General features: G+C 34.0%; 2 protein-coding genes across 12 annotated transcripts in view; one reads left to right on the top strand and one right to left on the bottom strand.

Annotated features, from left to right (window-relative positions):
- The window catches only part of LOC132793325 (uncharacterized), a 57,636-nt gene that overhangs the window by 18,799 nt on the left and 24,362 nt on the right, over positions 1–14,475 (top strand). For 2 of the 11 annotated variants that reach the window (XM_060803168.1, XM_060803167.1), the window contains exon 1: positions 10,893–11,700. The exons of the other annotated variants lie outside the window; for them this stretch is intronic. In XM_060803168.1, the coding sequence (XP_060659151.1) occupies positions 10,908–11,700 (793 nt within the window). In that variant the 5' untranslated portion in view covers positions 10,893–10,907. Of the gene's footprint in view, positions 1–10,892; positions 11,701–14,475 lie in introns of those variants that run through there. 11 annotated transcript variants of the gene reach the window in all.
- The window catches only part of LOC132793330 (histidine-rich glycoprotein-like), a 70,310-nt gene that overhangs the window by 53,671 nt on the left and 2,164 nt on the right, over positions 1–14,475 (bottom strand). The window lies entirely within an intron of this gene.

The raw sequence follows: 14,475 nt of genomic DNA, 5'->3' as shown, positions 1-14,475 counted from the left end.
GTTTCTTTATGAATTTGCAGGCATCAATGCTAAAAGAATAAAGATAGGGATGCCAGCCATTTTCACGTTTAAAGAGACCAACTTGAATCTGAAATGTGGATGTACTTCTGATGTGATTAGCTGGGTTTAGCTTTAAAATCAAGAAAAAATATACATACCGTAGCAGTTTTGATAGTGTCAAATATGTCAAAGTTAACATTAATAATATTCTTGGTTCTACTGACAGCCTTTATCTCGCATTTACTGAAGTTACCTAACATTTGGTCGTAGAGTTGACAATTCAGACTCTTAAATTTTCCTCGTGCCTATATAATTACATAGTAATAATAAGGATATACATATATAGCGATTCGCAAAACTTACCATAAGAAAAAATAGGGTTATCCAAAGCAGCAAGCGAAAAACTTTATCCATTCTGGGCGAGTTTTGTATTATGTCTGGGGTGAAAAACTTCCAACACTGAAAGGTTTTGCTTCAAAATGCAAGGGAATATAGTTTCGCTTGACTTGTGCCAAATATAAGTGGTTCGATATTATACTAAATTACGAACAACAAACAATAATGTAGCATTTCAAATTAAATATTATAATATTGAAATTTAATCAGTTAATAGTGAATTGTTTGGAATTTGGATTAGAATTTCCAAAAAATAATAATTTATTCAACATTCTTATTAGTTTAGTAATGCCGATGTTAGTCTTATTGTAAATTGATTACTCTTTGGTATTATCGTAGTAGTATGCATTTGAATATTAAAATAAACTTAAATATCTGTAATAAAATATACCAATTCATTTTACAATCTACAATATCGAATCGCCTTTTTTCAAATGGTAAACAAATTATTTTAATATATAATGGCCAAGCAGTTCTGGTTGAGTAATGATAGAGTTCATATTATATGTGAGCTCGTCACAAAATAATTTATATACAGAAAAGCGTGATTTGTAAAAAATATATAATTACTAAAATTGCTTTATGTTAAAAATATATTTCATGAACAAACAAGCTTTGTCATATAGAGAGAAAATTCTCTCTTGACTGAATTAAATTTTGAGAAATATTTGGTTTCGAAACAGAAAAAAATGTAATGACTTTATTGCATTTAGTATAATAAAAACTATATACCTAATTCATATGCAAAGTGGTTGATTAATTTTAAACATCTATAAACTTCATTGATTCTTATAATCGAAATAGTAAATAGATCCATTAATAGTTGCCTTCAAGATTTTGTCTCTAAAAATGGATAGTCTTAATGCGTATTCTCCATTGGGAATCGGAAAACGAGATCGAAATTGATCTATATCCAGTTGAAAATCTTTGGCAATTAAGGATGTGCCAGCCTTGAAATAAAAAGTAAATTTTTATATTTTCTACAGATAGATCATATATGTTATGTAAGTATGCACATACCATATAAGGGCAGGTGTGATTAAGATTCGTATAGCGTTTTAGATACTCGAACCCTATTATCGCAATGATATGATATGGTTTTTTAAAGAATTTGCAAGCATCTATGCTGAAAGAATAAAGATAGGGATGCCAGCCATTTTCACGTTTAAAGAGCCCAACTTGAACCTGAAATGTGGTTGTACTTCTGAAGTGATTACTTCGCTTTAGTTTTAAAACTAGAAAGGATATACCATAGCACTTTTGATAGTATCATATATATCAAAGTTAACGTTTATAAGGTTTCTGGTTCTACTGACAGCCTTTATCTCGCATTTACTGAAGTCACCTATGTCTGTGTCATAGCTTTGACAATTCAGAGTCTTAAATTTTCCTCGTGCCTATAGAATTAGTAGAGATTATAAAAATATGTATTTGCATACAGCAGATTCGCAAAACTTACCATAAGAAAGAATAGGGTTATCCAAAGCAGCAAGCGAAAAACTTTATCCATTCTAGGCGAGCTCTGTATTATATCTGGTTTTTCTTTTCTACTTCTACTTTTTTAAACTTTTTTAGTTTTTTATGTGTGCAATATTTAAATGGGGTTTTAATGAGATTATACAAAATTGCCATATCCATTAATCTCTCTAGTCTATCTCTATATGAATTTATTGACCAAATAGATCAAGTTGCCGATCATTACAAATTTTTATAGCAATAGTCTTATTTTTATAGCACTTGTAATTTTAATTTAGTATTTATAAATTGTTGGTGTCAATTAATCATTTTCGTTTTGTTAAAAGTAGCAATATCTGAAATATTGATATCAAATACCGGTTGAGCCAACAGTATGTACCACATGTCGTATGTGCAATATATGTTTAACAAGAGGTTAGCGAACATTGAAAGTGACCAGACTGTTTATTTATTAATATAGCTTCGCTAGAAAGTAAAAATTAAGAATTTAAAAAAGAATTATTATAATTGTAAAATATATGAATTTTAAATTTGATCAATTAATGATTAATTATTAAAATTGAAAATGTAGAGAGCTTTTTCATTGGTGTATATTTAAAGTAGTAAAATAATATCGGATAATGTTAAAAGAGTGTTTAGAATTTTGCATCGTGAATTTTTAATAGGCATGAATTGCAAAATATTTGAATATAGTTATAAGCGGTCTTTGAATTGGATGCATTGATATCAGCAATTATTTTTAAATATGTTATTTGATTGAATGACGATTTATTGTTATTTTATTAACGTAATAACGTAATAAAAATCAAAAATATATAAAATCAATTTATAAATCTTTTCAAATTATTCCCTGCTACATTTAAAAAGGCTTAAGATTGTAGGTTGCTAATAATTATATTCCTTAATAGATACTCATCATTGTTTCGCTTCACTGGAGCCAAACTTAAATAATCACAAATTATAATATGAAATAATTTAATGTCTTTATTAAAAATTTGTTGAGGAAGCAATCCAAATTCTAAATACACTCTATATTTTTTTTGGGAATTACAAATAAATTGTACTTTAACCCATCGATACTACTAAACTTCATTCTTATAATCGTAAAAATAAAATGAGCCAAAAATTGATGCTCTTAATGTTTTGTTTATATGAATGGAAAATTTTACGCCATACTCTCCATTAGGAATGGGAAAACGCGATCGAATGTTGTCCACGTCGAGATCAAAGCTCTTAACGCTTATCGAAGAGTTAGCCTTGAATATGAAAATAATTTAAAAGAATTTATCTATAGAAAGCTAGCAATCGATCTTATATGTATGTATGTACATACCATGTAGGGACATGTGCGATTAAGATTCGCATAGGGTTTCAGATATCCGAAAGCTAGAATAGCAATTATGTTATATGGTTTCCTTAAAAAACCTGCAAGAATCTACGCTGAAAGAATAGAGAAAGGGATGCCAGCCAGTTTCCCGCTTGAAGAAGCCAACTTGAGCCTGAGTTTTTAAAGAACTGTGTAAGTTAAGGTAAGGTTAAAATATTAGTTTTGTTATCAATAAAATACCTCAGAATTACCCCTGATAGTTTGATAAAGGTCATATTCAATGCTTATGAGGTTTTTGGTTCTGCTGACAGCCTTTATCTCGCATTTACTGAAGTTACCTAAATCCGGGTCATAGCTTTGACAATTCAGGCTCTTAAATTTGGCTTGTACCTAAGGAATAAGTGTTGATGATAAAACTGTAGATGTGAATATGCAGAGCTTACCATAAGCAGAAATACGCTTATCCAGAGCAGCAAGCGAAAAACTTTATCCATTTTGGGTGAGTTCTGTTTTGTATCTGAGTTTCATATAACATTTATAGTTTTTTTATATATGTAATATTTAAATAGGGTTTTAATGAGATTATAAAAATTTTCCATATTCATTAATGACTCTAGTCCATTTCTATATGAGTTTGTTGATAAGGGAAGACCCAATTGATCATCACAAATTTTTATAGCAATAAAATTAGAACATAGATATTTTAGCAAAGTTCAATCGCAATAGTCTTATTTTTATAAAACAAAGTATTAATAATTCTAAAAGTATTTTTTTTGCGATATCATAAATATTCGAGGAATGCCAGACATCTGGTGAAAAACTTCCAACACTGAAAGGTTTTGTTTCAAAACGAAAGGAAATATAGTCCAGTCAAACATAAACAATAATGTAGTATTTAAAATTAAATATTACAATTGGGTTTGAAATTTGATCAGTTAATAATGAAATGTTTGGAACTTGGATTAGAATTTCCCAATGATTCAAATTTATTAAAATTTTTTTTTTCGTAAAGTAATACCGATGTTAGTATTATTGCTGTTTGATTAGTCTTTGGTATTATTGTAGTATTATTCTTGTAAAGCACTTCTTTTAGAATTCTCTTAGAATAAATTTAAATGTTAATAATAAAATATACTAATTCATTTTACAATTTACAAAATCAAATCATCTATTTTCAAATGGTAAACATAATTTTATAATATATAATGGCTAAGCAGTTCTATTTGAGTAATGATAGAGAGTTGTGAGCTCATCACACAATAATTTATATACCTCAAAACATGATTTGTAAAAAAATATATAATTACTAAAATTTTTTTATGTTAAAAATATATTTCATGAACAAACAAGCTTTTTCATACATAGAACGAGTACAGAGAGAAACTTTCTTGACTGAATTAAATTTTGAGAAAAATGCAAAACAGAAAGAAATGTAATGACTTTATTGCATTTGGTATAATAAAAAATATATACCTAATTCATATACATATGTTAGGACTGCAAAGTTGTTGATTAATTTTAAACATCCATAAACTTCATTGATCCTTGTAATCAAAATAATAAATAGATCCATTTACTGTAGCCTTCAAACTTTTGTTTACAAACACGGATAGTCTTAATGCATATTCTCCATTGGGAATGGGAAAACGAGATCGAAATTCATCCATATCCAGTTGAAAGTCCTTAGCAATTAAGGATGTGCCAGCCTTGAAATAATCAGTAAATTGTCTAAGTATAGATGGTAGTAGACATATAAGTATATACATACCTCATAAGGGCAGGTGTGATTAATATTAGTATAGGGTTTTATATACTCGAACGCTATTATCGCAATGACATGATACTTTTTCTTAAAGAATTTGCAAACATCTAGGTTGAAAGAGTAAAGATAGGGATGCCAGCCATTTTCACGTTTAAAGAAACCAACTTCAACCTGAAATGTAGAAAAAATTTCGGATGTGATTACCTGACCCTAGCTTTATAATCCGTAAAGAATTTACCATAGCATTGCTGAGAGTTTGATATATATCAAAGTTAACGTTTATAATATTTTTGGTTCTACTGACAGCCTTTATCTGGCATTTACTAAAGTTACCTATCTCGGGGTCGTAGAGCTGACAATTCAGACTTTTAAATTTCCCTCGTGCCTATAGAATGAAAATGATGATAATGATATATGTATATTTATATATATATACAAGAATGTATGAAAATATACAGAACTTACCATAAGCAAAAATACGCTTATGCAAAGCAGTAAGCGAAAAACTTTATCCATTCTGGGCTAGATTTGTATTATATCTGGGTTGCATATAACTTTTTCAATTTTGTTATATGCAATATTTTAATGGGTTTTTAATGAGATTATAAAAAGTTTTGCATAGCCATTAGTGACAGTAGTTTACCACTATATAAATTTGTTGATAAGAGAAGACAAAATAGATCAAGTTGTCGATCGGCACAAATTTTTTATTGGACTAAAATGAGAATATTGATTTCTCAGCGACGTTCATTAGGCACTGGCATTAGTGTAATTTTTATATCACTTATCAATTCAACGATCACATGAATGTTGATTGAATTACAGATGTCTAGTAATGAAATTGATTGATTGTTTTTTGATTGATTTTTGGCTGCTGACCACTAAACAATTGTTTTTTAATCTAAGATTTATTAATGGCTTGTGTCATTAGTCATTTCAAAGTTTTTAATGTAACAATGTGTACCACATGTCGTATGTTCAATATATGTTTCACAAATGGTTAGCGAATATTGAAAGGCAGTTTTTTTTTAAATATAGCTTCGCTAGAAAACAAAAAATTAAGAATTTGAAAAGGAAGTATTATAATTGTGAAATATAAAAATTTTAAATTTGATCATTAAATGATTAATTTTTAATAAGCGCATGAATTGCAAAATATTTGAATAAGTTTGAAATAGATGCATTGATATCAGCAATTATTTTTAAATATGTTATTTTGTTGAATGATGATTGAGTGCAAATGTAAATTTATCACTTGTTAATTTAATAAACGAGTAACGTATTACTTATAAATCTATTCAAATTATTCCCTGTTTTATTGAAATTAGGATTGCAGATTGCTCAAAATTATATTCCTTGTTTCGCTTCGCTGGAGCCAAACTGAAATAATCACAAAATATAATATGCAGGAAATAATTCAATGGGTTTATTGAAAATTGTTTGAAAAAACAAACCAATTTTTAGGGATTACAAATAAATTTTACTTTAACTCATCGATAATATTATTACTCCTTAAATATCCGTTAATACTGTTCAATCACACTTCATTCTTAAAATCGTAAAAATAAAATGAGCCGAAAATTGACAAAACTTTAGTTTTGTTTATAAGAATGGAAAATCTTAAGCCATACTCTCCATTGGGAATGGGAAAACGAGATCGAAGGTTATCCAAGTCTAGATCAAAGCTTTTAATGCTTATCGAAGAGTTAGCCTTGAATATGAAAACAATTTAAAAGTTATCTATGAAAAGCTACCAATCAATATGTATATACTTACCATATAAGGGCAGGTGCGATTAAGATTCGCATAGGGTTTTAGATATGCGAAAGCTAGGATAGCAATTATATTATATGGTTTCCTTAAAAACCTGCAATTATCTACGCTGAAAGAATAAAGAAATGGATGCCAGCCGGTCTCCCGCTTGAAGAAGCCAACTTGAGACTGCGTTTTTAAAAAACTGTGAAAATGGTTAAAATTTTAGTTTAGCGATCAATAAAATACCTCAGAATTACCCCTGATAGTTTGAAAAAGGTCATATTCAATGTTCATAAGGTTTTTGGTTCTGCTGACAGCCTTTATCTCGCATTTACTGAAGTTACCTAAATCCGGGTCATAGCTTTGACAATTCAGAGTCTTAAATTTAGCTCGTACCTAAAGAATAAGTATTGAAGATAGGGTTATATGAACATATGTAGATGTAAATATAACATACCATAAGCAGAAATAAGCTTATCCAAAGCAGCAAGCGAAAAACTTTATCCATTCTAGGTGAGTTTTGTGTTATAACTGGGGTTGCATAGTTTCTCAATTTCGAGCACTACATTATGGATTTGTTTTATGATATTCGATTAAATTGTCCATGCATAATAATTTCGACCTTTGTACACTACAAATTGATTTAGTTGGTAAACAAAATATACAAATTTATCAATTTGCCAATCATCATAAAATTAAATTTGATTGGCCCAAAATTGAAAAATTGATTTATCAGCAATGGGTATTAGGGTAATAAGTATTTGAATCTTAATGGCATTAGTGTAATTTTTATATTACTATATTAATTCAGAAGTGGTGGTAAAATGTTTTACATTTCATCTTGCGAGGAAACTGATTTTGATTGATTTAATTAAATATTTTTTGTATAATTTAGTACATGTTTGTGGTGCAATTATTTCGCTTATAATCGAAATGAGCTCATATTTAGATTGATATTGATATCAAATGTGGGTTAAGCTGGCAACTTTGTACCACATGTCGTATGTGCAATATATGCGTGGCATATTTGCGCGTTGGCGTCGCGTGCATTTGATTAAAAAATTCCATGTTGCAAGTGTCGTGGCAGGTGTGCAACTGTCGTTCGCCACTCGCTGCTCTTCTTGTCTTTAGGTTGGGTTGGATGGCCTTATGTAGGAGCATGCCGGGCATTGCTGTGCACCGCCACGTGCCCGGCATCCGCTGAATTGTTTTTTGGGGTAGGACCCACGAGCTTCGCGTCTCCACATTTTAGGCGCGCGTTCAGTGCGCAAGTCCTGATTTCGGCTCCTCTAACGGCCGGAACATCCCCTAACTGCTGTCACACTTTTGTTGTGCAATAGAAATAGCAAGCTGTCTGTGTGTGTGTGAGTGAGGGAGTGTCAGTGTGAGTGTGCGAGGGAGTGTGTGTGTGTAGGTGCTGTCGACCAACCCACACAGTGCCTGGCATTAAGACGGAATTAGGCTAATTGTGGCAGGCAGTTGAAACATAACGTATACGCTCCGTATGCCGGCAGTCGTTGACGTCGCCTAACTTGAGGACAGCGACTGAGCACCACCCCATGTTTACAGGCATTCGAACACTCACACTTGAACGCACACTCACACCCTTACACACTCACACTACTACATTCTGATTCACATTCACACTCACATCCATCATCGTTGTCTCATGCGCTGTTGGCAACTCGCTCGCACTCGCTGCCTGTTACGTGACAGTCAACCGACGAATCCTGGCTGAATGCACAGTGCCAAACCCGAAGCGAAGTTCGTGTTTTTTACCGAGCCAGAGCCGAGTCAGGCGAGTGACGACAAGGACGCTGGCTGGGCTTGCCTCTGGCTTCACGGTGTGTTTCAGTTTTCAGACCTTGGGCAAACGTGTCGGACGTTCCTCGTTGAATCGTTGTCGTCGCCTCGATTACGTTACGTCTTACGTGTTTCTGTAACGTTACGCTACGCTGTGCTGTGCCGTGCCGTGTGGCGCGTGGGCGCTTCTGCAACTGCCAGCAATATGCCAATATTTGTTGTCAATATCAACAGCAACAACATTAAACTGCGTTACAACTCTGACTCTGACTCTGACTCTGGCTCAGATCAGGCAGCAGCAGCTCCTGCTTTACTCAGCAACAAGGTTCTTCCTCTCGTTCCATTCCTGTTTATTGAATTGCCGTTTTTCCTCCGTTTGTTTATGTAATTTGTTTACGTTAAATGTTGTGTTTTTTTTATACTTCATTTTGTTTACCTGTATCTTCCACCTCTCGTTGTGTTTGTTTCGTTGTTGTGTCAATGTTGTCAATCATCTGTAATTGGTGTATTCAGCTTATTTCCTTAAAACCAAAACCAAACCATTTACTTAATACTCAACTCTTGATGTCACTCTAGTAATAATACCCTTGATGTTGTTTCTGTTCATGTTATCGATGTGCAACTTATATAAGTTATTGGCATTTCAACTAACCATATAAATATAGTTTATATATATTCTATGTGTCTAACTAATTGTTGTTCGTGTTGTTTAGAGGATGAGAGAGATCTTCTCAGCTGCTCCTACAAACCATTTAATTTATAGACTGTGTTTACGCTGAACAGATCTTTTTTACAATAATATACTTTACACTTTCCTTATCACATTACAAGTGTAAAAACATGAGAGAGAAACTGTGTCAAATGTGCGAAATGAATACAAGTTAATTACGCTTGAAAACTGGCAATTTTTTTATATTTAAATACTTTTTTATGTACACTTATCTATACATTGTGCATTGAGGAAAGAAAGAAAGTATATCAATATTTTGTCGATCGAAAGAATAATACTCTTGTTGCCTATACTTCAAATTTTGTTAACATAGTTTGAGCTAAGAGATAATTACTTAAAGAAATATAAAATTTGAGCTCTAACAGTTGAATAAATCTAATTATTTGTAGAAATTAGAATACTTTTGCTGCTTAGATTTAAAATGGAGTTGTGTGTGCTAAGAAAAATTCATAATAAAATAAAATAGCCATTATTTTCAATAAATGGTTTCTCTTACAATTATGTAAAAATACACATTGTATTTTAATCAGAAACCGTATTCAAATGTTTTTTGAGTATATAAAAGGATTTTGATTTTGATAAAAAATAAACTAAAATAAAAATCATACATAGCACATAAAAATATTATTTCTATATGATTATTTGTATATGATTATCCATACATGGTTTTTGTTTTTATTAAGTTAATAACAATGAGTCAGTCTTAAAGGAAATTATTAAAATCAGTCATCAATTCGCGATTTTTAAAATAAAAGTTTTAATGTTTACAGTCTCAGATTTTAATAGAACTAATTTCGTTACTTAATAACAGAAACTCTACCATATATAATCAAAATGTTCTAATATCCAAAACAAGTGTATTCCAACTGACCCCAAGTGTGTCAAGCAGAGATCAAATAATTAGCTTAAAGTTCTGCTACATCTTCCCTTTTTTGTTTAATCTCAAGTTTAGTTTTATCTGACAGTTTTAGATAAAAGCAAACAGCTTGTAAGTTGATAAATTTCAACAGAAAAATCAGACAACTGAATGTGAATTGAACTGCGGTTCAAGGCCGAAATCTAGAGAGAATATCATCATCATGCACAAGATTTGTTGATCGACCTCATGTAAGACAAATATGTACAAAGCTTATTATGTATTTATGATGTTAAGACTGAAGATAAAACTTAACTTCTGTGAATTCCCAGACCATAAATGTTTTGAAATTTTGAGCTAATTCCAACAACTGACAATGTAACGTGAGCGCTAAAGTCTGAAAAAAATGTTAAACGAGAACAATATGAAATTTGAAATGAAAATTGTGTTGACACACGACTCGTGTGTCAAGAGATAAGGCATGGATAAGGACTTATCAGAGCGCCGTAGAGTGACATTATCAAACTCGACTAAGCCTAAAATCTACCATACTTCCCTCTTCTATTAATATATTGCTGAGAAAAAATATTTAAATTCGTAATTGTAGCTAAAGCTAATTTGAACTTGTACGAGGAAATACATAAGCGAAACTCGGAAAATAGTTCCCGAACACATTGCAACGCGAAAAGACGCTGCTCGACGGAGCAATAAAAAAAGAAAAGAATTCTAAAGTGAACAATAATTTGGAGCGTGTTACGAATTTATCAAGTGTGTTAATCGAAAGTGAAGTGTACTCGAATCTATGGCCGGCTATCGTGCCCTGCCCCTGGCACCCGTCTCGGCCAGCAGCATGGCAACAACGGCCGCTGTGCAGCCAAGTGGCGGACATCCGGGCCCAACGATGGCGTATGCTCATCATCATCAGTCGATGACGGCGATGTCAAATAATGGTATTATCTATCAATCGGCGGTGCACGCCTCCATACACAGTTTGAATACAGTACAAAGCCAGCATCGCTCATCCACCGCCACGCATCATCACATTCTAGCCACGGCAACCGCTACGGCGGCGGCAACCGTAACAGCAGCAGCAGCAGCCACAGCAGCAGCAGCGGTGGCCGTGGCGTTGCCCACGCCAGCAGCAACAGCTGGAGCACTGCAGCCGACGGCAACTGCAGCCAGTTATGGGCAGCAGCAACACATGCAACAGCAGCAGCAACAACAGCAGCAACAGTTGCAGCTGCAGCCAACGCATCATCAGCAGCAACAACAACAGCAGCAGCAGCAATTGATGCTACATCAGCAACACTCACAACAGCAACAACAACAACAACATCAGCATCAACAGCAACAGCAACTGCTGCCACATCAACAACAGCAGCAGCAACATCACTTGCAGCAGCATCAGCAACAACAACAGCAGCAGCAACACTTGACGCCCGCGCTGCACCACCACCACCATCATCACCACCACCACCAGCAGCTGTCGCTGCATCAGAACCACCTGTATTTCAATGGCCTGGGCCATCACCATCATCATCATCATCGGCAGATCTTTAGCCATCTGCAGAGCGCATTGTTGCCGCTCAGTGTCAGTAAGTATGCATGTACCGCCTTCGAGGGCGTGGCAACTACCAACCAACCAATCGAACAGGCAAACTAACGAACAACAATCTAAAAAGAAGTTTGTAATCTGAAAAATGTATTTATATTGATGTTGCATGTTTGTCTAGCTAGCCAACAAATAATTCTATCTATGTGTCTTAATTTAATTCAAGTTTATCGATGTTGTGCGATAGCTTTAAGTTGTGTTGTTTCACACAAATTGCATACTAATACTCGTACGTTGTCTACTTGGGCAACTTCATTTTCATTTTATAAACATTTCATTAAATTTTATTTCATATCTTCCTGGGCAATAATTCGCACGCCATTCCACAAAACGCGTGCGGAGCGTCGCGCATATGTTGCCTGCTCCGTCGCGTCGCTTATTGTTTGTTGTTGTTTTTGTTGTTGGTTTGTGCTCCACAAAGGACATTCACATATATGTGTCCTTAACGAGTGCGAGCCTAAACCTAAACTACAAACAATTGAAACAAAAGGCCCCACAAGAGAAGACACAAAACGCAAAGTCGAAGCCAAAGCCTTCGCCAGGTGATTGTTGTCTTTCTGGGTGTTTGTGTGTGTGTGTGTGTGCGAGTGCGTGTGTGTTTGTTGTGTGTGCGATTTTATGTCGCTAACAATGCAAAATATGCCCAACATTTGTGTTTTTTCTGCCGTTTGGTTTAGTTTTTGTGCGCCTGCAACTGTGTGTGGCATGCCCCCGATTGTCCGCCCTCGTCTCATTTATGTCTTCCTTGTCTTTTGTTGCACATTGAAATATGTCAGCAATTGTGCAACGCTTTTTGTAAATGCGAGTGTGTGTGTTTGTGTGTGTGCTGGGACCATTGTCACATTAGATTTTGTTGCTGCCCGGCGGCAGCTTAACTTTATTATTTTAACTTAACGGCATTTTAAGTGTTTTTTATGCAACAACAAAGCTGTATCGCCGTGTGTGTGAGTGTGCTCGTAGGTGCGAGTTAACATTTCATGCAGCTGAGAAACGGTTATGTGTCCACAACAACAACACCAACAAACAGCAGCCATAATAAATGTCGTGCCTCGTTTATGAGCAGCTTCATTATGCGCGTTTTGTAGCATACTTTTCAGCGCCCCAGCTCGCTGCCTCACTCGCTCCCTCTCTCATTCACTTCTTCGTAACTCCCTCTTCATCTACTCTCCTCCCTCGTTTCGAGTCCACTTTACATGTTACGCCCCTGCTGTTGCTTCGTCACTTGGGCACGCTAAAACTTTGTAACCAAAGTGCGTCAATGAAAAACCAACAAGTGTGCAATGTGTGTGTGTGTGTTTGTGTGTGTGCGTTTGTTTGTATGCATATGAGTCTGGGTGTGAGTGTATTAGTTGTCTTTAACTGCCACTGTTGCTGGTGTTGTTCTTGTTACAGTTGTTTGCTGTGCCAGTCAATTTTATTGTCTTTGGCATGCCATTGTTGTGACTACTGCCCGCCAGGCGCGCCTCCAACTCCGACTCGGACTCCGACTCTTGCTCTCTGTATTGTTCGGCGACCTCAATGTCACTTCTCTCTCCCCCTTCTGCCATTCAAGTGGCCGCAAAAGCGTGCAGAACACTTTTGCGTAAGGCAAACCAACTTGATAAACTTGAGTCATCTTCAAGCATAAATAGACTCGCTTTTGAATTTCTTTGGCAGATTAAGTTGCTCATTAGATTGTTAAATATAGAAAAATTCGTAAGTTCATTAATTGATTGACAAACTGTTTTGTTTGAGTTGAATTTTTGTATAGTCACTGAAAATTTTGTTCGAACATTTGAAACTATTTCCACCATATTATTATATTTACACACACAATTTATGTATGGTCAATAAATAAATAGTAAATATAGTCTGAAGGCCATTGTAGCTCTGGCTCATCTCATTACAATAAGGAAATGTATTCGGTATTTCAATAAAATAACAATAATAACAATTAGTAAAGTGTATTAGAAGTTTGATAATGGAAAATTCTGCTTTTAGCAGCAGTCTTTCTATTTCGATAGTATCGAAAATGCTATCTATCGAGCTAATTTGATCAAAATTGCACATGAATTATGTTTGTTTAAAAATAATATTATGCATTGTTTAAAATAAAACCAAGTATATTTCACGTTATCGAAAGAAGAACGTTCCAAAACGAACTATGATCGAAATCAAACGAATGAGCGGGATGAACGATGAACAATATCAAAATCAAGCAAACTAATCGAAGAATCCAGATGACTCATTCAAAATAAACAAACAGACTTATTCAGTAAATTGAACGATGTTTACACACCACTAGTATAAAGCACTTAAAAGTCTAATTCTAAACGAATTATCAAACTTATTCACAAGTTTTCACTGCATTTCAATGTACACACGAAATATAAATATTTCTTTTTATGTAGAGTACAATTTAGTAAAGTGTGGTATAAGTTTGATTACATCAAATTCATTCAACGCTTTCGTATATTATTGTAGCCAATGATGGTCAGGTTTCTAACGAAAGTGCAGACTAAATTTCTATTCAAATAGTTTTCATTGAATGCAAATCTTGTTGTCGAATTGTCTGCTATAGTCGAGCAGACTCTGTTGCAATATCGATTGAGTTGCTTAAAGTTGAAATGCATTAGAGTTGCAGTTGACAGTTGACAGTTGGCTCACTGGGAACTGTTGTTGAGTTCAAGCTCGGGCAGTTTATAAATGTATAAGCCACAATGTCAGGGGACCAAAGAGCTATCCAAACTGTAAATCTCAAGTCAAGGAAAAGTGTGAA

This window comes from Drosophila nasuta, chromosome 3 (genome assembly GCF_023558535.2).
Source record: "Drosophila nasuta strain 15112-1781.00 chromosome 3, ASM2355853v1, whole genome shotgun sequence".
NCBI lineage: Eukaryota > Metazoa > Arthropoda > Insecta > Diptera > Drosophilidae > Drosophila > Drosophila nasuta.
This window is presented reverse-complemented; position numbering and strand designations above follow the sequence as displayed.